This window comes from Penicillium chermesinum (genome assembly GCF_028974085.1).
Source record: "Penicillium chermesinum strain IBT 19713 chromosome Unknown utg000004l:1.0-3345178.0:1.0-3348027.0, whole genome shotgun sequence".
Classification (NCBI taxonomy): domain Eukaryota; kingdom Fungi; phylum Ascomycota; class Eurotiomycetes; order Eurotiales; family Aspergillaceae; genus Penicillium; species Penicillium chermesinum.
In genome coordinates this window covers 2,419,933-2,443,118 of record NW_026695314.1, presented here as the reverse complement: position 1 = coordinate 2,443,118, position 23,186 = coordinate 2,419,933, and the positions used below count along the sequence as shown (strand labels likewise).

General features: G+C 50.9%; 13 protein-coding genes across 13 annotated transcripts; 4 read left to right on the top strand and 9 right to left on the bottom strand.

Annotated features, from left to right (window-relative positions):
• Positions 1 to 1,815: 1,815 nt before the first annotated feature.
• Positions 1,816 to 4,576, bottom strand: N7468_005811 (putative DNA mismatch repair protein; the record flags this gene model as incomplete). Its single annotated transcript, XM_058475107.1, has 3 exons — positions 1,816 to 3,683; positions 3,734 to 4,116; positions 4,170 to 4,576. 3 exons carry the CDS (start codon positions 4,574 to 4,576, stop codon positions 1,816 to 1,818), a joined length of 2,658 nt encoding a protein of 885 aa, XP_058330847.1.
• A 254-nt stretch (positions 4,577 to 4,830) lies between these two features.
• On the top strand, positions 4,831 to 6,324 carry pfa4 (putative palmitoyltransferase with autoacylation activity Pfa4; the record flags this gene model as incomplete). Its single annotated transcript, XM_058475106.1, has 4 exons — positions 4,831 to 5,165; positions 5,212 to 5,383; positions 5,433 to 5,732; positions 5,986 to 6,324. The coding sequence occupies 4 exons, from the start codon at positions 4,831 to 4,833 to the stop codon at positions 6,322 to 6,324; spliced, it is 1,146 nt and encodes a 381-aa protein (XP_058330846.1).
• A 297-nt stretch (positions 6,325 to 6,621) lies between these two features.
• Positions 6,622 to 7,286, bottom strand: N7468_005809 (uncharacterized protein; the record flags this gene model as incomplete). The annotated part of the gene is made up of 4 exons (XM_058475105.1): positions 6,622 to 6,774; positions 6,822 to 6,953; positions 7,016 to 7,188; positions 7,238 to 7,286. The coding sequence occupies 4 exons, from the start codon at positions 7,284 to 7,286 to the stop codon at positions 6,622 to 6,624; spliced, it is 507 nt and encodes a 168-aa protein (XP_058330845.1).
• A 904-nt stretch (positions 7,287 to 8,190) lies between these two features.
• Positions 8,191 to 8,380, bottom strand: N7468_005808 (uncharacterized protein; the record flags this gene model as incomplete). Its single annotated transcript, XM_058475104.1, has 2 exons — positions 8,191 to 8,318; positions 8,368 to 8,380. 2 exons carry the CDS (start codon positions 8,378 to 8,380, stop codon positions 8,191 to 8,193), a joined length of 141 nt encoding a protein of 46 aa, XP_058330844.1.
• Positions 8,381 to 9,379: 999 nt separating this feature from the next.
• On the bottom strand, positions 9,380 to 12,537 carry N7468_005807 (glycosyltransferase; the record flags this gene model as incomplete). Its single annotated transcript, XM_058475103.1, has 6 exons — positions 9,380 to 9,703; positions 9,750 to 10,578; positions 10,641 to 11,077; positions 11,233 to 11,644; positions 11,701 to 12,337; positions 12,393 to 12,537. The coding sequence occupies 6 exons, from the start codon at positions 12,535 to 12,537 to the stop codon at positions 9,380 to 9,382; spliced, it is 2,784 nt and encodes a 927-aa protein (XP_058330843.1).
• Positions 12,538 to 13,094: 557 nt separating this feature from the next.
• Positions 13,095 to 14,222, bottom strand: N7468_005806 (phosphatidylinositol-specific phospholipase C; the record flags this gene model as incomplete). Its single annotated transcript, XM_058475102.1, has 1 exon — positions 13,095 to 14,222. One exon carries the CDS (start codon positions 14,220 to 14,222, stop codon positions 13,095 to 13,097), a length of 1,128 nt encoding a protein of 375 aa, XP_058330842.1.
• Positions 14,223 to 14,723: 501 nt separating this feature from the next.
• On the top strand, positions 14,724 to 16,224 carry N7468_005805 (histidine phosphatase family protein; the record flags this gene model as incomplete). Its single annotated transcript, XM_058475101.1, has 3 exons — positions 14,724 to 15,059; positions 15,113 to 16,011; positions 16,068 to 16,224. The coding sequence occupies 3 exons, from the start codon at positions 14,724 to 14,726 to the stop codon at positions 16,222 to 16,224; spliced, it is 1,392 nt and encodes a 463-aa protein (XP_058330841.1).
• A 441-nt stretch (positions 16,225 to 16,665) lies between these two features.
• Positions 16,666 to 18,046, top strand: N7468_005804 (metallophosphoesterase family protein; the record flags this gene model as incomplete). The annotated part of the gene is made up of 3 exons (XM_058475100.1): positions 16,666 to 16,681; positions 16,702 to 16,929; positions 16,983 to 18,046. 3 exons carry the CDS (start codon positions 16,666 to 16,668, stop codon positions 18,044 to 18,046), a joined length of 1,308 nt encoding a protein of 435 aa, XP_058330840.1.
• A 55-nt stretch (positions 18,047 to 18,101) lies between these two features.
• Positions 18,102 to 18,347, bottom strand: N7468_005803 (uncharacterized protein; the record flags this gene model as incomplete). The annotated part of the gene is made up of 1 exon (XM_058475099.1): positions 18,102 to 18,347. One exon carries the CDS (start codon positions 18,345 to 18,347, stop codon positions 18,102 to 18,104), a length of 246 nt encoding a protein of 81 aa, XP_058330839.1.
• Positions 18,348 to 18,358: 11 nt separating this feature from the next.
• N7468_005802 (uncharacterized protein) lies at positions 18,359 to 19,812 on the bottom strand (the record flags this gene model as incomplete). The annotated part of the gene is made up of 3 exons (XM_058475098.1): positions 18,359 to 18,680; positions 18,749 to 19,566; positions 19,624 to 19,812. The coding sequence occupies 3 exons, from the start codon at positions 19,810 to 19,812 to the stop codon at positions 18,359 to 18,361; spliced, it is 1,329 nt and encodes a 442-aa protein (XP_058330838.1).
• A 485-nt stretch (positions 19,813 to 20,297) lies between these two features.
• On the bottom strand, positions 20,298 to 20,876 carry N7468_005801 (lysozyme; the record flags this gene model as incomplete). The annotated part of the gene is made up of 2 exons (XM_058475097.1): positions 20,298 to 20,635; positions 20,714 to 20,876. The coding sequence occupies 2 exons, from the start codon at positions 20,874 to 20,876 to the stop codon at positions 20,298 to 20,300; spliced, it is 501 nt and encodes a 166-aa protein (XP_058330837.1).
• A 1,182-nt stretch (positions 20,877 to 22,058) lies between these two features.
• On the top strand, positions 22,059 to 22,560 carry N7468_005800 (putative glycosyl hydrolase; the record flags this gene model as incomplete). Its single annotated transcript, XM_058475096.1, has 2 exons — positions 22,059 to 22,244; positions 22,282 to 22,560. 2 exons carry the CDS (start codon positions 22,059 to 22,061, stop codon positions 22,558 to 22,560), a joined length of 465 nt encoding a protein of 154 aa, XP_058330836.1.
• A 69-nt stretch (positions 22,561 to 22,629) lies between these two features.
• Positions 22,630 to 22,893, bottom strand: N7468_005799 (uncharacterized protein; the record flags this gene model as incomplete). Its single annotated transcript, XM_058475095.1, has 1 exon — positions 22,630 to 22,893. The coding sequence occupies one exon, from the start codon at positions 22,891 to 22,893 to the stop codon at positions 22,630 to 22,632; it is 264 nt and encodes an 87-aa protein (XP_058330835.1).
• Between the last annotated feature and the right edge of the window lie 293 nt (positions 22,894 to 23,186).

Sequence of the window (23,186 nt, the reverse complement as noted above, 5' to 3'; positions counted from 1 at the left end):
TGATGTGTAATCTGGCCGGGTGTGTGAGGCAGGCGAATGTCACGACGCGTCGAAAGGAGAGGAAAAAGCCGGGGAGTACGGGGCGCCTGTCCTGCATTTGTAGCTGCAAAACAGACAGCCGGATCAACCGGCCAGCTGCAGGGTATGATTGGATGTGACTACACTGGTGATAGGCGCAGATGACATCGTGCGGGTGCAGAAATTGGCATGTTGACCCTACTTCGTGTGCTGATGGGCGTTTTTTCCTACCTGAAGGGGGTAGGCAAAGTGGATGAGACATGCAGGTCTTTTTGGCCTGGGATAAGCCAAGAGATAGAGCTCAGCTATGACAGGACAGAGCCCGTGGAGAGCGTATGCTTTGGGGTGACCCGCGTGCGCGGGCTAAAAGTCTATAATACGGCACTTGTTGGCTAGCAAGGAGGCCGAAATTGGGCTCGACGCAAGTTTGGCGGCGTGGTGGCGTCGAATCCGGTGCTGATCTGCAGGGAGTGTTCGCGATACAGTCAAGAACGGGCGGGTTAGCGCTAGAGGCATGACTGAATCACAGATCAGGTTCATGATCCGGCCGAGCAGAAGGTTTGATCAATGGCACGGCCCTTTCGACATCTCCACTGGCTAGCAAGAAAAACCTCCGACCTTGGCGTTCTGCAGAGATTGTGCAAAGCTTTGTCGTCTGTAGCTCCACCAGCTCCAGCGTCTTGGAATGATTGAGATGGAGCAGAGAGAGTTTGTAGGACTCGGGGGAGAAGTGGAGCAAAGTGGAGCCGAGGCGGAACTCTTCACCCACAAAAGGAGAGATTGGAAGGAAACTACCCGATCTGGGATCTGTGCTCAGGATCTAGATCTGTGGTAGACTGAGCTGACTGGGATGTGTTTGACGCTTGGGGCCCTTCGGAATCTGAGTGTCTTGGTTCATCTGGTTCGATTGAGGAGCCCTTACTACGTCTTCAGCCCTTTGGACTAGAGTGCTCGGAGTCTCCCAACAGCTTGCAAGCTGCATACGATGAGACCCACTAAGGAGCAGGATGAGCGGAAATCCCGTGCTCTCGTTTTTGGACTCCTTGTCCCTCGTGACATCGCTGATTGGCTCGGCAAATCATGCTAAGCTCATTGGGGTCCCCCCTAGGGTCGTGGCGAGCTGAATCTGATTCATGCAAGGTTGCAAATTCGACGGCACTAAAACCCGGCGTAGAAGAATGAAACACGGAGTAATAGGCTTGATTTTCCTAGCTTTGAGTATTCGCAAATCCTGCAGGAAAATCCGGGCACCATGGACTGCAGGACGGGATACGCGGAGTGTCGATCATCTTTGCTTTTCCCACTCCTTGAATAACGAGTCTCCGGAAAACTTGATCTGGCTGCACACATACATTGAAAACACTGGACGTAGCCCCAAGGGAATATTCGATAATTAATGGGATCCACTATGGAAGTAGTATTCTTGACGTACCTATATCTCGCCCGAAATCTTCAACCGTGCCATTGAACATGCTGCTACAGCAACAAGCTCTGCAACCGTTATCTTGCATTTGCCAAATTATGCGTGTCTATGCATGTATGCAGGCTTTGAAAATGCAAAATAGTATCCACGCCTTATAATTGGTCTACAACATCGAACGTGCAGCGCAGCGCTGAAAGGCCCTAGCCGCATTCGGTAATTAATGTTTATGTTTGGATCAGCCACGAGTCATGAGAGTTGGCTGTGACTATGATATCTTCAAGAATGATTCTCATCGATAATATACTGTAATATATTTGCTGGGCATAGTGGATCTATGATATAAGAGTCGGAGGAACTACTCAGATCATCAACGATCAGTGCTGCGCATCGCCATTACTGTGCGTCGATGAGAATTGCTTCATGTGATTATTAAGACTTTCCGAAAGCTCCACCGGGCTTCTGGGCGCTTGGGGCTCGGATTGGTTGCCGTCTTTGAATCCACCCAAGAGTTTGTTTACTCGCTCGTTCCAGAATGGGACTAGTGAATTGAGATTGCGCGGCGTGAATGGTGATTCGTCATGTCCAGAGCTCATGTACGAGTCATATGAAGCTAGGAGCGCCATTTGCTTCTTCACTCGATGCATCTCACCATGGATAGAGGTACCCAGGTCGTGGATATTCCATCCATCTGGGACGCGCTCAAAGGGTAGTCGCCGGGTGTGACTCCGGCGGGATTTACCCCCTTCAGGCAGGTCGGTGCCGCTCTGGTCGCTTTGCTGGTTTAGTAGATATGCTCGTGGATCTTGGGAGACCAATTCTCTAGACGTGGTTACTGTAGCGAACGGATCTTCGGCTGAGAGAGCAGCTTTAGCTTTAAGAAATCGATTGTGGTGAGGTGTATGCGAGGAAGCCGAGCTCTTCTGCGAGGAGTTGGCCCCGCGGGAGTTGAGGCGATGAATACGCATGGCTTCTTTCTTTCGCTTCTCGAAGTCAAGTGCCTTGTCCAATTCGGACTGGCTCTCTGGATTGAAGCCCTCGTGCAGATTAGCTGCCCATCTTTCGAGCACCGGGAAGCCGCGCCCGCTGTCCATGGAGCCCTGATAGGCATTTCCTTCTGACGATGTGTTTTCAACATAATCATTAGGCTGCTCACCACTGGGAGAAGCGTCCGCGACGGCATGTTCTGGGATAGGCCTTTTTGGTGATCCAAAACGCTCCTGGGCTAGCTGAGAAAGGGGCGGCGCCACTTCATCGAGCTCAGATGAAGGCCCTGAAAAACCTTGTTGAATTGAGGTTTGAGTGAGCCGTTGAAACCAAGTATCAAGGGCTCCGTTGCCATATCGCTCCCGATCACGCTCTCTTGACACCTTTTTGGGATTATTCAACAGATGGCTTTCCCGAGCAGCAGCTTCTTGAGAAGCTGGAGGATGAGTTCGTTGTGCCTGTGGGGAAGTTGAGGCCAGCCGCGAAGATGCAGGGCTCGGAAAATTGGGGCTTTCTGGCTCTGCTAACTGGCTAGATTGTTGTATGGCTCTGTCACGCTCCTGCTCCGGTGAAGAGTTATCCGGAGTTCGTTCCGAAATTGTAGCATGGGAGGCCCGTCTCGGGGTGTGAAAAGAAGCATTCAGGCGTGTGATAGACCAAGGATTGATACAGCGAGGTCCTTGACTACTTGCCGCCTGGGTAGAAGTCTGAGAAGTACGAGAGCCTACCTGAGGCTCCTCATCCCTAGACACCTGGGCTTCAGGTGTATCCAAAGCTTCAGTCATGAGTTCCAACGTGGAAACAGTTTTTGTAGGCCGTTGAGTAAGTTTAGAAGTTGCTTCTGCAGGCTGGATATCGGGCTGCTGATCGCGACGAGAAGCCAACAGAGTATCAAAACGGTCGCTCTCATTCATCGATACCGCTTGCGTTTTCTTCGGGCTTTTCTTTTCTAACTCGGGTAGTTGACCGTATAAATCACAAAACAAACTGCCAACCAGCGCGATTACATGCTCACGGTCTTCGAGCAGCAAGTCATCTTTGCCGGGCTCAATGTTGGCATCATAGGCGCCTTGCGGACAGCTCAGTTGGACGCACAAAAAGGGATCGGTGATGGCCTTCGTCACTCCATTACGTGCAGCCGCTGCACGGATGTAGGATTTGAACAATTTGACAATCTCCTGCCCAACACCCCTACTGGTAGATAGAGGACGACCATCCACACTAAAGAATTGTCCGGTGCCATTCACTTTGAACAATTCTGGACAAATCAGTCATCGAGCCCGTGCTATAAGTTGATAGGGTACTTACCAGAGTCTAGCCTTGGAAGGAAGGCAAGGATACGATAGCCTTGATCATGCGTACTCTCTTCGTCTTCTAGCGCCTCAGAAGGCATTTTCTTGACTACACAACAGGAAGACACATCACGACCGAACGTTTTGGTGACGGCATCGGGAATGCTCGCGACCACACCAGGAGCATACACCCAGTTGCTATTTTCATTGTTTGCCTTTAGTACCCTGAGCGAGAAGCGCTTAGAGGGCTGAGCGATGGCGTAAGTCTGGAGGAGCTTCTTTATCTTGATGAGCGTCTTTGGAGCGCCTTTCAATGCTGTCTGTCTGCGCACCGGGATATTCTTCAAGAAGTCTGTTATACGGAGAGTGGTCCCCACTGGGTGAGAAGCCCTCTGGGCCCTGCTCGAATTATGATTAGAGAGCATGATTCAACGTTCCTAGGGGTTACTTACTTCATGAGTTCGCCGTCTCGTCCGTAGGAGAGGCACGACCCGGTGATGTCAGATGCAACCCGCGTAGTGATAGTGATGCCGCCAGACATCTCTGCAATACTTGCTAGAGCTTCTCCTCGAAAGCCAAAGGAGGTACCACCGATGTTTTTGAGATCCTCAATCGTTTGGATTTTGCTCGTGAAGGTGTGCTTGCAGACACACGTATAGTCCTCTGGTGCAATTCCATGTCCGTTGTCTTTCAGCTGAACAACGTCCACGGTATTCTGTGAGATCTCAACCTGCAAACTAGTCGCAGACGCATCCAGAGCATTGTCTATAAGCTCTTTGACTACCGAGCAAGGATCTGAGATGACAGATGTAGATCCAATTGCTCGGACCGTAGCCTTAGGAAGAGGCTCAATTGGCATGCTGGGCAGCCCGGATCAGCTAGTCATAATTCCAAGACCCTATGGCGTCCCCATTCGGACCGTGAATGCCATTCACGTCGAGACTTGGTCAGAGATCCAGAGAAAGCGATACGTCATCTGAGAGTTGCAAGTTGGCGTTCGAGTCGGCGATTCCACCCTGCTTAGTCATGCTGAAGATTTGCCCCGATAAACAACACGTCGACTTGCCTCAGCAGTTCTTGCTTTGAGGACTAGTGGATCTTGGGTATGTGACGATGGCGCTATGTGAGAATTTTGAGATTTCTCAACTTGCGATCCCGTCTGTCAGTGTGCTGATCGCGTTTCTGGCCTACACGTCTCAATACTTTTTCTACTGCTTCGAATCCGCGCCACTCCGAAAAGACGAGATATGGACAATCAATATTTTCGCTCTGTGTATTTGGATCTGCTATTTCAGAGCATGCTTTGTAGACCCTGGCCGTCTCCCTGAAAATTGGAAGGTTGCCAGCGTCGATAAACGGGGACAGGACCAAGCCAGTGCTCGACGCTGGTGCCGTAGATGCGAGGCCTTCAAACCCCCTCGGGCCCATCACTGCAAGACCTGCCAAAGGTATGAGCTTTGGTTTTGATAGCGGGGCGGTCCTAACTTGAGCCAGATGCATTCCAAAAATGGACCACCATTGTCCGTGGACTACGAACTGCGTCTCGCATTTCACATTCCCTCATTTTATTCGGTTCCTGTTTTATACAGTTGCCGGCATGTCCTATCTCGAGACCTGTCTTTGGGAGCGTGTCTCTATTGTCTGGGAGAACCGAAACATGCCGAGTGTAAGGATGCTTCTCTGATCAAGTGGGCTTCTTTCTAATGAGTTTCTAGTATCTTGGCCCCAGCCTTGGACAACTTGCTCATCTATTTGTGCTATTTGTGCTGAATAGCTTTACATTATTCATGCTGTTTATCCTTCTCGTACGCAGCCTCTACTCCATGGCCCTCAACACGACCACTATTGAATCTTGGGAGATTGAACGGCACGTGACTCTTGTTCGACGAGCTCGGGTCATGGGTGGCTACCTCGAGGGCCCCGGCGGGGTAAAGATACGCATTCGGAAGCAAGAGTTCCCCTACGATATGAGCTTCTGGACCAACATCAAGGATGGCATGGGAGGAAGTCCGAACGTTAGTCTGCCCTATTTCCGATAAGAATTGAGCTAATCGGTTCGTAGGTCTTGAGCTGGTTCTGGCCTTTGGCTGCTACCCCCGAGCCTCATACAGGTTGGGACTTTCCGACTAATGGCTTCGAAGGTACAAACGATGATCTCTTCCCCCGGTGAAATGGTAATTTTTGGCTAACTCCTTAGACCCGGCACTCTCATGGCCCCCGCCGGATCCGGACCGGATTCCCTGGCCAGTGAATCCCCCTAAAGAGCAGGACCCGCAGCTTATAGAAGCCTATTCATCCGCTAGAGACACAGTCGAAGCCTTTCAACGACGTCAGGCGGAAGACTTGCGGTGCAAGAATCTATCGGCGGAAATTCAACGACGTAAGCGGTTCCATGAGCGACTTGCAAAGGAGGACTATAAGAGTGATGACGAGCGGGGACCTGGTCCCACCTACGGCGACAACTCTGATGAAGGAGAGGAGTCTTGGCGCAATGCAGATGGAGAACGGCTCCGCGATTTCGGTGTTGATGAGGATGTGGAGTTTTATGATGAAGATGATGTTCCTCTGGCAGTTCTGATGGATCGAAGAAGACAACACAATGATTGATGTCAATTATCTTCCATGTTATCTCCTCAAACATAGTTCGCGCATCAAAATTTCTCTAGAGGCCTAAAGGAGCTATCAGGATGTGTTCACGGGCTCCTACAGAAAACGCGTTATCACTTAGCTTACGATCTTTGAGAGACCTTCGAGCTTGTGGAGCGCCAGTGGTGACTTTTTATTCACTATGACTCTTGTTCCAACTACAAAGAGTCGTCTGGAGACGTATGAGTTCTTTTTGCTGGTTTCTAAGGTTCTAGGCACAGTAGCTCTTCACAGACCCCCATTTTATGCCAACCTCCTCTATATGATACCAGAGCCCGCAATGGTAATAGTGCCAGAAGTCTGGCCAGAGCTGTTCAAGCTCTTGCTCTCCATCTGCTTAATGATATCGTGGCCCTCCACGACTTCTCCGAAGACAACGTGCTTTCCGTCGAGATGAGGAGTTGGGGTAAACTGTCAGGGTTAGGTCGACCGACCGTATAAAATTCCATCTCACTTACGGTGATGAAGAACTGGGATCCGTTGGTATTGGGGCCCGCATTGGCCATGGAAAGCAAAAATGGCTTATCGTGACGGCGGGCGAAGTTCTCATCGGGGAATCGTTCGCCGTAGATAGATTTGCCGCCGGTTCCCTAAGCGAATCAACCCGAGTCAGCTCGATGCAATAAATGATGCGTCTTTGAAGGGAGATTACATTTCCGCGGGTGAAGTCACCACCTTGTGCCATGAAGCCAGCAATGACCCGATGGAACTTGGAGCCCGCATAGCCAAATCCATGTTCGCCAGTGCAGAGGGCACGGAAGTTCTGCGCAGTCTGGGGGACCACGTCGTCATAGAGGCGGAAGACAATGCGACCCCAGGGGGTGGCTAGAAGCATGTAAGCTATGGACTTCCAGATGCTTCAATTAGCTCTTACCAGCCCCAGATGGGTCAGTGTAGAGGATGTCAAAGTAAACGTGAGACATGATGATCAGTAGTATATCCTAAATCGAGGATTTAGAATAGATGATATGGGAAAGGTGTAGCTTCTGGGAGACCAGGAGGGGTTTATAAGGGAGGGGCAAATAAGTGCTCCACACGCCGATATGAAATGATTGGTTTATTATGAGGAATACATGAAGCAATCAGGCCCTGTCAAACGCACAAGTGATTGGTCACATGTATGTAGTTGCAGGAGCTGTGCGTCCAAAGAGGGCCCAAGAGACGCGGTGAAGGATGGCTTCTGTGTCAATTAAATACTCGTAGAGATTTCAACTAAAACTGAAGTAAATTGGCAAGGTTCATCCCACAGGAGCATTAAGGTCATAGTTGGCACGAAAAGTTGATGATGAGCCTGATGAACCATAAATGCGGGGAAGGGTGGAACCACCACAACCAAGAAGCACGAAGCTCAAGTTTTCCACATTCATCCAGACCTTACTATGTTTAAGCTTGATTTTGGAGACTATTCTGACCAGGCTATAATTTTGGGATGGATGTGATGCAGTGGCTCTAAGAATATGCTTAACGCGACCTGCTTTCTGGTAAAATAGGCTGTTTTGAATTCTTTAACTTCTTTGAAGCTCGTACTTTTTCATTCTGCAACTGTAGAGATAATCAAGTGGGTCACAGCCTGGTCGAGTCACATCGGAGGTCTGCCTCCTGTCTACCATTTCTAGTGGCCTTGCTTTGGGCCTTGTAGCCCGGCAGAGGTGAGCAGGACCAGCTTGTTACGAATCGGTCGCAATTGGAAAAGCATCATGCTGAAATATTTTTTATGAATAGACTAGGAGATTCTGCAATACTTTTATCTTACATCCGTTTTCCTGCACCCATGAGGCCTCCTCCAGGCGAATAGCGATCAGGCTCATTCTTCCGCCTCGCGCTATTTCACTTGTTCATCCACTCTTCCTTCTCATCGAAAGATGCCTCGTGGTAAGGGTGCCTCTCAAGCCAGTCGTCCGGATCAAAAACAACCCCAGCGTCGAGATAGAACTGAGTCAAAGTTTTATTTAGGCCTTTGGCTGTCAGCAATTATGTCTCTCCCGGGTTACTTGTTGAACATACTATCCAGTGACATGGGATGCGCAGGCTGTAGAGAGAAGCGAGAATCGCGCTCACGAAAAAGGGCCAATGAGTTTGGAATAGAAGTGCCTTAGGCAGGAGAAATAAATTAGCCTCGTACATAATAATAGGGCCTTGAATCACCTTTGGGTATGCACAAGTAATGAGGTTCAGCCGAAGTTTGGTCACGTTCCAAATTTTCCAAATAGTAATCTAATGATTCTCTTGTGACCTGTTGCATAAAGAGTGTGTTTGGCATTAGTACCGCACCATTAGAAACTGGATTGAATTAGTAAGTGAAGAATGAGGATTGGTTAGGCTTTCGCGTACAATCAATGGTAATGTTCGGGTGCACCAAGCCATCCGCAGAGATTTCGACACCATCCTCATATTCCCGATCCTCTTGTCCAATAGCTCTGTCGAAAAGCTGCGAGCCGCGGTGGATTTGAAATCGATAGAGACTTGCTGGAAAGGTTCGGTGCGTTGACACGTATGAGAAAGCTCGACGATTCGAAGAACGAAATCTACCACAAGCGGAACCTTGCGCGCGACGAAGAAAACTGTGAAACATCGCTTCGTTGTAGAGCCAAAAGTGTCTTGGGCCTGAAGACCCGGTGTCTTAAGGAAGGAAGATGGTGGTTGGGGTGACGCGAAATCGAAAACCGCACCCGTGCGGATATCTAGTTATACAGCCCTGGAGCCCTGGAGGAAGTCCTGGGACTTACGTAATAGCTCTTATGATTTGGCCTGGTCCTGCTATAAGACAAATAAGGAGTAGCCTTATTTACCAGTGCCCTCGCAACTTGCTCAGATGTCTTGTCGGGTCCATATCTTCATGGAGGTATATAATCTTATCAAGAAGAGTTCTATCAGTACGAGACACGACGATTTCGGTGTAGGTGTATATGTAAGAAATGGATAGAGGGGAATATTCGAATAAAGCAGTGGTATAATTAAGAGTTCAGAAGCGAGACGTTTCAGATAACTGGAGTTGGGTATATTGATGATTGAACCATTATGCATCGCGTGTATCACTACTGCTGCGCGAGTGCCGACTGCGATGACTGCTGCTGCGCGAGCGCCGACTGCGATTAGCTTGCTGGAGCTGCTCCTCCACAAGGGCCCACTTCTGAGCTACATGTGCCCGCTCGTCGCCCGAGGATGTTCGCATCTCCTCTAGCCCTTGGGCAATGCGCGAAAGTATGATTCGATTCTCCTGGGATTTGCCCAGCGAGTCCAAAAGCTTTCGGCGTAGCCCACTTAGCGGGTACCCTGCCAGCCCCCAGAGTCCTACATGGGGAAACAGGTTAGCTGATTTATCCAAGTCTTGGGATTCAATCTGGTGGTCATGCCAACAGATGAAACAGAGTACGTCTGGTACACACCTGCGGGTGGCTTGAGGATGACCCCCCCCAACCCCTTTCCCCACACCTTTGATCATTCCCTTCGCACCGCTCTTCTTGTACCCGTAGCGAGGCTGGGTCACGAGACCCGTGACACCGTAGTAGAGTCCGTCTCGCAGTTCCTGTAAATGTCAGCCATTGTACGGAAAAGTGTAATACAGGATCGAATTCGAATCTCACCTTCCCTGCCGCTTTGAATCCACTGCGGAGCCCGGTCACTTGAGGGGTCGACTTCACCATTGGGTCATGGTAGAGCTTCGGTACATTATGGAACCCTTTGGCAAGACTGAGTGTAAGATCGGTAGGAAGCCAGATGACCAAGTTGATGAATTTCATCGACAATCGATTGCCTTGAGTGATCGCCTCGGAGAAAACCCCGTGTGACTTTGAAGAAATGACCTCGCTGCCCATTGTGGGCTGTTTCTCGAGTTGAAGACTGCGCCGTCGGTCGATTTCAAGGGTCTCTCCGCCTACACTGTCACGCTCGTGTGCGGGGGATTCTAAACCAGCTGAACCAGAAGAACGCTCCTCGGAGGGACCAGCCGGCGCGTTGCTTCGCTCTTCAGAGCTCTCGTCGCTTTCCATCTCTTCTTCATTATGATGCTTGTGAATATGCCATCGAGAATGAGGATCGGTGTTTCGGTGCGGATGCCCCACGGCCCGACCAGCAGAGACAACCTCCTGCACAATTTCAGCAGGTACGCTCGTAAGTCCTGACATAAAGTACGAGATAGCGCCAAATAACACTTGCGCAGAGGCACTCAACGGTCCCACTGGATCGCGATAAGTGTCATATTCCATAGAGCGGTGACTATGATAAGATCAGTACAAACGTATTTTGGTGTGGAATTTGCAAAAAGGATTTTGACTCACAGAACCAGGTCGTCCGGCTGCACTCTGCCCATCTCGACAAGTACAGCTGCTGCAAAGGCACTGAGTCCTATCTCTGTATTTTTGAGATCCCAAACGGCTGGCCTGGATGGGCAGATAGAGCATTGTAATCGCTTCACATCCAGATGCCGATGAAAACTGCGCACTCCATCCCGAACGCCCGACTCCTTCTCCATTTTCCGTGAGATCTCCTTGGCCCTTTCTCTGGTAGAAGGCTCAAGGGCTTGCTTGATCGCATCGGTCAACTTGTCGACCGTAAGTTGTTTGTGGGGAATCGGCAGTGGGCCCGCGCCAGCCCGCGAGACGATCTCGCCCCAGAACTGCTGGTCTCCGAAGAAAGGCACGATGATAGTCGGGCATCCAAGTGCCAATCCGGCGGCAGTTGTACCAGCGCCACCGTGGTGTATCACGCAAGATACCTGCCGGAATAACCAATCATGGGGACAGCTTCCGATCACAAGGATATTTTCGGGAACATCCACCCGTCGACACCTAAATTTCCCCAGCCTTTGGAGACGATGGCACGCTGTCCTGATTTCTGAACTGCTTCAAATACCGTCTTGGTGAGACTCACCTGGTCATCCACGACGATGGAGCCGAATCCAACGTAGATTGGCATTGGCCCGGCTTTGAGGAATCTGTCGAGCTCGTCGGATGGCGTATAGTCTGCCTTGGAGGGCAGGAAGCTGAAGCCGCAGACGTCAATGTTGTCACCCCAGTCACTTGGTTTTGGCAGGACAGCGGGGGACCAGAGGTAGGCAACGGGTGTCTTGAGTCGATGTATCAGACTGGGTGCGGTCATACTGTCCAACCCATCCAGCGATAAGACTGTTTTTCTGAATTTATTCACAATGTCACCGAGCCCTTCCCAGACCATCATGTCAACCACGGCGTATGACACGAAATTCGCAACCGTCGGCTTGCAGTCTTGATGGTTAATGGTGGCAAGTGGATGTGGAAAGGATTGGGTTGGTGACCATGGCATACTAAGGTCCTGGTCAGCCATATTCTCGAAAAAGTTAGAGAACGGGATACTACGCACGTAAACATGATATGAAGGGGAACCCCCAAGCGCTGCGCGCAGTGTATGTGGGCCAAGCTGGGAGGATTCGCGATGATCGCATCAGCGACAAACGGCCTGCGCCGGTAGTCCACCGCGTCGCTGAATGGGTCCTCCTTGATCTGGTGGAGCTGAGTGCCATCGCCCATCTCGAAACATGATCTCCAGCACCCGTCGATCATTTGCTTCATTTCGCGCCGGCGCTTCCTAATAGCTCCACTCCTAATTGTTTCGACACCGGGCAGGAGGCCAGGGTTCTTGACCATGAATGCCATCAACTCAGCCGGATCCCCGCCGATATCGAAAAATTCAAGTCCGCCGTCTAGTACAAAGTCTCGGAAGGAAAGATGGGTAGCCAGTCGGACTCTGTGTCCTTTCGACTTCAACTCCTTGCCTAGCGCGACGAACGGCTGTATGTCTCCTCGCGAACCGATCACCTGGATGACGATGTTGAGATGAAGCGGAAAAGCTTGCGAATCGCGAGCCAGCCCGTCTATATCTGGACTGTCCTCCTTCTGCTCGACATCATCAGATGCTATTTCTGGCGGTTTTAAATGGGCGAGGAGGCTTGCGATGCCGGATTTGCGCTCGTTGATCCGGATGTCAAGCCGGCCGTCGCCTGTCGGGCATTTAGAAAATGGTCAAACCGTGTAACGTCGAAATGCGACTCATACCTAGTACCCGTACGCCCGTATCCAAGCCATCGCCATGAAATTGTTTTAAATTGGGGCGGGCGGAACCAGCATTCTTGGGCGAGTCGCCAGATTTGATGCCGTCATGATCTTCGGGGGCCCTCTGGGCGGTTCCCGCCGAGGACATGGTTCGCAGATCCGATGGCACGAAAAATCACCACCCGTGCCAGTGGAAAATCTATTTGAGGGCGGGATGGGAGCAGAAAGTGAGAAATTGAGCACTCGAATGTCTTTTAGTCTGAAAAATCATTCAGGGTAGCTGTGGGCAGAGCTAGAACTATCGATGATGTCAGAGCCTCGGTTTCCCGGCTTTTCGGTGGCCGTTCTTACTGCGTAAGGTCCGCCAGGGTCCGCCAGGCCGCGTGACGTGGAAATCCAGCCCTATGGGTGCTTTTTCATAAGGAGCCGAGGCTTTCGTTTTCAATCGATGCGGTTGCTTGTAGATCAGCCGAGCGATCGGGGCGATTATATGTTCCTCTCGGAACAGCCGGTGGAATTATCCCGCTTACACAATTCTGTTATGCCCCGATGGATTCCCAACCTTGGAAATCAGGAGGTTGGTCTGTTTAAACCTTAAACCTGTGTCGGCTGATACTACTTGTTCTTGACGTAGGGGGTTTCTGCAAGAAAAGTTCATTATTCTAAATAGTCTCCACCGGAATTTCCAACTAACCAAAGACACCATCAAATACTGAGAAAAGTATCAATAAGATCGCTTGGCTGATCAGAATAGTCAAACATCACAATCCCCATGCGCTTGTGCGGATTTTCCTTGAAAAACGTGAGGAGTTGCTGGTTCACCCCACCCTTGGGGGTAGAGGAGCCATTCCCGACGGCCATTATCTGCGGCCAGATCGGAGGAGAATTCTCGGTGTCTTCGCTCGAAGCCCATGTCCAGAAAAGATCATCGGGGTACTGGCTAGCAGCCAACAGCAGATTCTTCGTGGTCGCATTGTACTTCCACGTGATAGCTTCCGTAGCGGACGCGTCAGACGGGGTCAGTGGCTGGTAATAGTCTTCGATATGCGCAGTCAGGTTCTTCGCCGTGTCATAAGTCAAGGTGATATCGGGGCTATTATCTGTCCATAGACTGGGCGAAAAGTGCAGGCCCGGCAGTGCTTCGGTGTAGGAAGCGGGCAGCTGATCAAGATCGAAGCGGCGAAAAAGAGTCAGTTTCCCACGCGCTTCACCAAGGGTCCCGAGCTGCCCTTTTCTTTGAACGAAGTACCGATACCGACGGGCAGCTGAATTGGTGAGAGTGTCGGAGAGACGCATCTGCAATTCTGCGTCGTTGGCTGCATACTTTGCAGTCGAGCCTTCATACTGAAGAGACAAGAAAACAGCTTCGGACGGATGGTCATCAAGCCATTGGTAGAATCCGAACAAGACGCTTTGAAGATCGGCAATCTGGGAGAGCAGTGCCTGGGAATGGTAAAATACCAGAGTGCTGTTGGTCGGGTCGAATGCGTAGCGCAGATCAAAGACCCGGATCCCATTGTTGAGCCCGTCAATGAGCGATCGCTGTTGACAGCGAAATGTTTCAGGCGCTGGGACGGTCACACCGTTGAGACTTGTAACTCCGAGCAATGCATCCTGGGTCGCCTGCGTGTAGTTCCACGTCGCGCTGTCATGAGTTCCTGGTATGTTCATATGGACTAATAAGGTATCATCATTGTAGTGTTTCATCCACTCAGTCTTGCGGGTAGCGTTCTTAATGTAGGGACCAAAGATCTGAGAAGCATCGCCGAGGACCTTCTCCAGAGCGAAATCAGCCAAAGAAGCCTGAGCCAAGGAGAGCAGGGGGGAGGCCATTACGGCCAGGCGGACCGGCAGAGTGCGCATTGCGACTCGATCTCGGATCCGTAATGTAGTTGGGCAGATATAACTGGAAGAATGATGAGGTGGTTGGAGGCCAAGTCCAATAAACTACACAAGTATATGCATCATGACTGTTTCACGACCCTAGTAAGCGCGCCCCTGAGGCCCGCGGGCCGCAGTATTGCAATGGTTCCCCTCGGCAAAATACTAACCTCCCTTGCCTGAGTCGCGGTGTAGACTCCACCTGCCAGATTCTATATCCTCGAAATACAACAATGTGAATCAATTCCAGGCTGAACCTGAGAGCTTGGAACAGTCCTGTCGCTCATCTGGCGCACGTGGCCAAGGGAGTGGAGGTGGCTGAAGCCGCTACCATTGAAACTAGCCCCCCTGTTTTGCCGACAGCGACGCGAGGCATTCCAGTAGAGAAAATGGATAGAGAACTGGTCTTCTTTCTTCAGATCGCCTCTGTTGGTTGCGGGGGTCGCATTTGGCATGCGCGCAACCTTTTCTGGGCTGATTCTGGGGGCTGGTCTCTGGATGGAGAGCCCCTGGGATACTTTCTACCCGCCCGATCTTAACAAAACCACGTACATCTCAAACTCCTCTATCGGTACATACGGCGGAATTTACAAAGCACCCACAAATGGCCCAACCCAGGGAAAGCCGTACGGGACCTACGATTACTGCTCCATGCCGCATCCACGCGCTCAAGAATACAAGCTGCCTGAGCCGGTCGCTGGAGGTTCTGTCAAGGGAAAGCTGGTATACCTAGAATATCTGCAGCGCCACCAGCGGCGCTCGCCTTACAACATTCTCCCGGGTGGAGAGGTGAGTTAACTCTCACAAGCTTAAGTCTATGGCAAGCTAACTATTTTGAATAGAACCAACCGTATAACTGCGACAACGTGCGGCCTTATCTGTATGCTGGACCCGCGCATGACAATGGCATACAGCCAATTCCTATGTATGCCCAGACATACCAAGACCCAACCGACCCTTTTACCCCGGGCGTAAATGGCTCTTGCCAATATCCTCAGATTACTATCGGTGGGATCCAAGATGGGTTTCAACACGGCAAAGATCTGTGGAGCGTATATGGTGACAAGCTCGGTCTGATTGCCAATGAGCCTAACGACCGTGCCTGGTTCCGCTCCAGCGACTCGGCCTTGACCCAAGCCTCCGCCGGTGCAGTCCTTCGCGGCATTTGGCCTGAGTACGGAGGTGCTCTACCTCTTCATCAGATGGTCACATCTGTAGACACTGTGAACGAGGGCTACTCTTGTAGCGCCGTGTCATCGACTCTGACCAAGCTGAAAGCCACCGACGAGTGGGAGGAGCATCTCAAGGTCACCTCAGAGCTGCGCGCGCGGCTTGGATCCATGTTGGGTGCCACGTCAAGTGACTGGCAAAGCACCTTCGATCATTTCTCTGACAACTTCCAGGCGCGCCTTTGTAATGGCTATAAGCTTCCTTGTAGTGTGACTAACTCGTCTGCGTGCGTGACCGAGCAGATGTCAGAAGAGGTCTTCCGTGCTGGTGATTGGGAATGGAACTACTACTGGCGCACAAATCCTTATGTTGCGAAGTATATTCAAGTTGTCGAGGGGCTGTTCATTGGGGAGATCGTCGCTCGCTTGAAGGCGGTGCGCGACGGCACCTCCGCGCTCGACTATGTCCATAATTTTATTCACGATGGAGACATCGGGCCTGTTCTTGGATCTCTTGGCATTGATGCTCTGCGATGGCCAGGGATGGCGTCTAACATCGCTTTTGAAATCTGGTAAGTTTGGCCCCGCGGTAACTGGCCAGTTGGGATCGACTACTAAGCTCTTACAGGAAAACCAATGCCACTGGATCTCTTTTTTCCCGAGTCCTTTACAGCGGTCATCCCGTCAAGACTGTTCACGGTGAGCTTGACTGGGTCAGTATCGATGACTTGATCGACATCATGACGCCATATGTGCCTACCGACATCAAAGCCCTTTGCGGCTAGAGTTCGCGAATTGATATTGTTTTTCAGAGTCGAGAAGAAAGAAGTGGCTGTTTGCTAGACCCAAAATTCCAACAGATGGATTCGTAATATGGAAGCTTTCTGCAGAACCTTGCTAGGGTTCTGCGCAGCGCATTTTAACGGCTTAATCAATTTCTATTTTGAGTTAGTCAGGAATATGATGAGGAGAAAATCCCCTTCCAGCAAGGAATATGCACGACCGCTGTAGATCGGATTTAACCCCAGCAAGTCAAACGTTGGGTGATGATGTGACCCTTCCCCACTCATCCCTGTCAGCTCACATTCCCGCTACAACGCGGCGATCCCCGCGGTCGGACCTGAACTTAAACAACACGGAATCATCGGACCACGATCGTCACATTCACCTGATGTTATCTGATACAGCGCAGAGCTTTACGACTTGAAGGTAGCACAGGGCGTGGGATGGATCCCATCGCGTGTGAGTCTATCCCCCGCGAGCCCCTTTCCGCTCTGATGTCGGCGTCATCAAAACCCCGTCGGATTCTCTACCTGAACTCCGCTCGGAACCTCCCAGCATACTGACAACAGTTTGTATACAGCGGCCCTTGCGGCGCTTTGGTCTGGAATTTTTTTTTCAACCGCCACCAGAACCTTTGACGCCGCTCAAGTTCGCCCAGGATGGCACCTTCCAAATCTCTATACTGGAGGATCTGCACTTCGGCGAGAGTATGCTTGCTTTTTGGAACACATGCAACGTAACCATGCTGATTGAAATCAAGATGCCTGGGATGCCTGGGGTCCCGCAAATGACGCCAAATCAGTTGGAGTGATTGACAAAATCTTCAATGCTGAAACACCAGACCTGGTCGTGCTGAACGGCGATCTGATCACAGGAGATAACACATTCCTTGAGAATTCGACACTCTACGTCGATCAAATTGTAGGGCCGCTACTTGATCGCGGCCTCAGTTGGGCGTCGACGTACGGCAACCACGATAGCCATTACAACCTATCGCGGGAAGCGTTGCTAGCCCGTGAGCAGCAGTGGACTAACTGCCGAACACAGCAGCATGTTTTTGGGGCGCAAGCCGGTGTCTCCAACTACTTTCTTCCCGTATATGGGTCAGGCGATGATAAGCAAGAGCACGCGCCGGAACTCATCCTGTGGTTCTTCGATAGCCGAGGAGGCTCATACTTCCAGCAGCTGAACTCCGACGGGAAGCTCGTCGCGCAACCGAACTGGGTGGATGTCAGTGTCGTGGATTGGTTTAAAGAGGCCAACGCTCGCCTGGTGGAGAAATGGCGCAGGAACATCCCGTCGCTTGCCTTTGTGCATCTCCCCACGAATGCATCGCTTGCGGCGCAAGACCAGGTCGGGATAGACCCCCATCTGCAGCCGGGGCTTAACGATGATTATCTCCTTGCTGGACAAGGACGGTACTGGTGCCCTGACCAGAGGTACTCGAGTTCCTGTGGCTACAGTGGAGAGGACGTGCCGTTTATGCAGGCGTTAGTGGAGACGCCTGGTATGATGGGTCTCTTCTCAGGTCATGACCACGGTAACACGTGGTGCTATAAATGGGACAGCCAAATCCCCGGGATGGAGCTCAAGGGAAATGGGATGCATATCTGCTTTGGGCAGCATACAGGGTATGGAGGATATGGCGACTGGATCCGCGGGTCTCGGCAGATCCTCGTAAGAGAGTCTGATCTCGAAGAGGGGATCCTTGAAACCTGGATTAGGTTAGAATCCGACAATATCGTGGGTGCTGTCACTCTAAACGCAACTTACGGAGAGGACACCTATCCCCAGACTCCTAACCAAAAAACATCCGGAACGTGAAAAATTTGGCTTTGAGATTAGGGTGTTGCTATGTACTAATACTGTCATGATGAAATTATACATCGCCAGTGGTGTTTTCCCTGGCAGTTCTTCCCTCTTCCAACTCTTGCCGCTCATCTTGTGTCAACTCACTCTTTGCGTGGCGGATTCGTACGAAGAATATGACCAAGAGGAGTCCAAAACCAGCCAATCCGGTCTCAAACCAGAAGACAGCCTTGTAGCTTTTACGAGGACCGAGGTGTGCTGTCTGCGTTTGAACAATGTCCGCAAATCCAAGCATCAGAGCAATCCCCATGTGCATCGTACAATAAATCAAGGCACCCGCCTGCCTTGTCGAGCCTTCGGCACGCTAGTCGTGATGAAGATATTCGCGAGATTGAAGCTGATGTCGATCGCAATCGTGCCACAGATCATGGAGGGGAAAACATACGCCCAGTAGTTTCCACCCACGGGGATCAGGGCGAATAACAACCCGGATCCTACGTACCCGAGGCAGGAAATCAAGAGAAGGAGTGTTCCGGAGACTTTGTGAAGTATGAAACCACCGGTCGCGGAGAGGATCAGGCCTCCGACCGCCATTGGTACTGTCCATGCGACGATCTGGAGAGGCGTTGCACCCATTATCTCGGACATGCTGCACGTTTTGTCAGTAACGCCATCTAACTTACCATGCCACCGTAGAGGGGTAGGGATCCAACTTACTAAAAAACTCCATATAGAAGAAAAATCCCCAGGCTTCCATATAGACAGAGCAATGCGATCGTCAAGGGCGTCATATACTTCACGCGGAAAATATCCCCGTGCAGAAGAGGATTGGAGATTACCCATCCTTCCACATATGTAAAGATCCCTAACAGGATAACCCCCAGAATCAGAAAAAGGGGAATATAAGGTGTTTTCCACCCTTGAGGCGCAAACGAGCTTTCTGCGATAGAAAACACGAGGAATGTAGCACCGGGAACAGAGAGACCAAGGCCAATCCAATCCATGCGAATGCCCCAGCTTCGCTTCTCAGAATAATCCCGAGGGATGGAGAAAATCGATGAGACAGCGGTGATTGCAGATAGAATGGCGCCGACGAAGAAGTACCACCTCCACGTCGTAAACTCGCTGCAGACGCCGGAGAAGAAGAAACCGGCGAAGAATCCCAGAGCGGCGCAGGCGCCGTAGACACTGAAAACCAGATTCTTGCGGGGGCCAGGACGGTAAGTGCTACCTAAGATAGTGATGCCGGATGGGAGAAGAGCGGCGAGAGCTAGGCCTTGCAATGCTCGACAGATGATCAGCATCAGCCAGGTCTGCGAGACACCGCACAGAATAGACGAGATGGTGAGCCAGATGGCACCGGCAACGTAAATCGCATATGCCCCGTACATATCGGTCAAGCGACCGAAAATGAGCAATGTAGAGGTGACGACAAGCGACAAGGCTGTTGCTGGCCATATCGTAGAAGCTTCTGGGATATCTAGCTCTTTCACAAGGGTTGGTGTGATGACATTAGATCCTGTGATGTAGAATTCCTTTTCTTGGTGTTAGAACGGATTGATATCACGAAAGCTAAGGGGGGTTTTGCTAACCGCCAGTATCTGGGACATCACAACCGAAAAGCAAAAAGCTAGCTCGGATCCTAAGCTTGAGAAGCATGCTGGCCGTTCTCGTCCGAGCTTCTCCAAGTCCAAGTCGGAGGTTAATGTACCCGCGTTTTGCTCAAGATCTGGCTCCTGCTGGATATGCCCGTCGGTTGACTGCTGCGTGCTTTGTTTCATGCTGGAGTATGGATTTTTGCAATTCAATCCATGTTCGACAGAGGCTTTTTTCTTGCTTAAGAAGGCCGAGACAGCCCCAACCCTATATTTGTAATATCTTCGTTCTACTTCGAACTTTCTCACGAAGCTATGGCCGAAATGCTCAATAGATGCTCTATAAGATTTTTCGATTTGTTGGCCATGCGCCGGCCAAGAAATTCGCCGAACAACTTCCTATTGCAGAAGTTGTTGGTAGTGGGGCTGTGGATGGCACCGCTCGTTGGACGGGGCTTTCCGCTCAACCTGGCGCGCGATCTGGATCTGGAAGGCTATTTGTCGAAGACTGTCCACCGGGGGTGTTGCTCTACATGCGGGGCAGTGCACGGGTACCCGGACCCTGAAAAGAAGACAGATACGATTGGTAATCTATAGAAGCTTCATACTTCGCCAACTTCGCTATTGCTCCAGACTCGGGAGGCCGCACGATGCTCAACCCGACGAGGCACCTAACATCCAGAGGTAGTGTTCGAAGGCAAAGCACAGAACGCACCCTCCTTGGCCCGACGGCTGTTGAGCTGGCCACCCAGAGTATTTGTAGTCGGCAAAGCCTGGCAGATGCCCTCGAAGTTCTTCTCCGACATGGCAGTGCTCCAATACTTATCGGCTCCACCACATCCTGAGTTATACGTAAAGCTCACTAAGGCTCCATATTCATTGGCATTCAAATCCTTGGCATTGGGCAGCTTGCAAACACACTTCTCAAACGTCTGGAGGTCATGAGCCAGGAGTTTCTTGCCCTCGGCCTCGGTGATGGGGCATGGATGCTGCTGCAGTCTCCGTTTTCCTGGCAGTCGTGGCCATAGCCTAGATTTGTCAGCGTCCTGAATGTGACTAGGGCCTAACAGTTAATAATGATGCTTACCAATGGCAGTGTGCCCGACGCTGTCGGTATAGAAGTTCTTCCTGAAGCCTTCAAGCTCGCCAATGAGGTCAAGAGTGCCAGAGTTGACAGCTGCTCGCTTTACGTGTGGAACAGCAATGGCACTAGCAATACATAAAGCAATGATGACGGGAGTGGACTTCATGTTGGTCCTCAATATTGACAGTCTCAAGCGTTGACGTGGGAGATTGGTCCTAGAGAAGTGAAATATGAGATCCAACTCGAAAACACGCGCTTTATATGTTCAGTACCTCACCCCTGGACGCGGACCGTCAGTGAAGCTAGAGCAGATATCAGCCCAAGTAGCAAATCACAGCCGGCCTTATAATACTGGACTATCGTTTCAAACTAGATTGATTGCTGCAGACAAGCATGGCTGATCGAAGATCCCTCGTATTGCACTGTAGATCGCGGCTCGATCAGTTCGAGGCCCCCACATTTGAGGGAATGTGTGAGCGGGACTCCCAATCAATGGCTGTGTTTCCCTGTCCACTGATATGACCGCTGTCATGCTATATGGCTGGACGTTTTGGTATCGTCCCACTCTGCATATACTGGCTGTGGCTAAGTGGGGGATCCTTCTCGTTAATTGAGACACTCCATTGGCTGCCTATCAGCCACACAACGCCCGGTCTGTCTGTCCCTGGTGATCGATAGACAGGATCCGCAGGCGTCCATAGAATGTAAGAATTCATAAGCATGACAAACAGAATTTTACCAGAAAGATAGGTGGCGGCATGAGAGACATAAGGAGAAAATGCCCGGCTCAAATTCTTTGGAAAGGCCCTTTTGATGTCGCATCCTAGGACGAGCCATTCCCCTGACGAATGGCACATGACACGAAATTAGTATCACTGCTATGATTTCCAGATAGAGTTGGAGCCCCCCACGTGGCTTGACCGGTAGGGTCTTGAGAAGACCGCTGTTAACACAAGTTGCGGACCTATCCAGTTATATGCCATGCTGTGTGAGTGGAGCTCCAGCCTGCCGAAGCCCCATAAGAATAGCGCTAATAGGAGCGTAGGAAGCAGACAATACTTGGTTTGATTTCCAACCTTAAATGCATTATCCTGAACGATGCATGGTGATTACACCCTCGTATCTTTATTTAAGGGGCCGCTCCGTGAAGGGTAAGCGGGCGTCGATCGATGTAACAACACCCTGTTGTACCTGCATGGAACCTTGGGTGCAGCTCACACATGTAATGCGGGTCATGATACGGGTTCCCAAAATGTCAATAATATGCGAGTTTGGTTTGTAATTGACAGAGTCACCTCCAATACATAGCGGGGTCATCAAACAGCTCCAATTTCAACATGCGATCGACATGTTTCATTTTTGCTCCCTATCATCCGTCATCCGTGCTAGCTATGCTGCCAAGAAAGCTGAACGTTCGGTACAGACTAGGCACCAGATCATCTCCTCTTACCCGGGAGCTCAGCCTCCCGCCGAACGTCATGACCTGATCTCTCAAGGGAAAGTCGGCGGTATCATTATTTTTGGGGAGAATGTGGTGGGATAGTTTCCCTTCTATCTTCGCAGATGATTAGAATACTTACAAGCAGAGTGTCTCATATTCTGGCTACCCGTTGTTGATCATGACCGACCAAGAAGGTGCCGAAGTAGTGCGTCTCCCTGGTGGAACAGCTACGAATGCCAAACAGGTTGGCGAGTCCAAGAATCTCGGTAGCATAGCCACAGAGACAGGCAGCAAGCCGCCAAAGCCTGCACACTTGAACATCAACCTTGTGTCCGTCTTGGGCGTGTATCGCGAAGCAGACGACTTCCTAGATCAATCTCACTCTCGGCGAGGTCCACTTTGTAGATGAAGCGGGAGTCGATATGGTGATGAACTCTGGGTCTTTATATCCCGACTTGACGCCAAGCATCCATCAGGACTAAGCCGTACCTGAATTTAAGGCGAACTGCGGGGCCGCCTTGGTTTCAAAGGAGTCACTATCACTGATGCTGTTAAAGCGGGTGCGTTGAGGGCTTTTCGATGATAACCCTACCCGGGCGATCTTGGCCGGCCAGGCTGACATGGATATCATTATGGCACCTGGAAAGGATTTCACCCAGGGAAAGGCATTCATCGATGGCGTCGCTGCTTTGGTCGACGGACCGTCGCCGAGCGATTCTTTAGGAGACTCCACAAGGCGCATCCTCGCCCTTGGTCATTAATGGACGTCGGACGAATTCCGGTATGATATAAGATGTGCTTCTGCAGTATTATTAACAAGTTTGAATTTGATGTGCTTTGATTCAGTCAAGATCACAGCGATATTGGTCGAATCAGAAGTATAGATTCCCAATTGGCTGGCGAGTTTGTTCAGCGGCAGGGTGAGAAGGTTCTGACTATGGAGCCCACTTAGGTTCGCTTAGTAGTCGACCAGCCTTAATGGGCGACTAACTACGGAGTACCCGTGGACGGAGTATAGAGGCTTAATACGCCCCG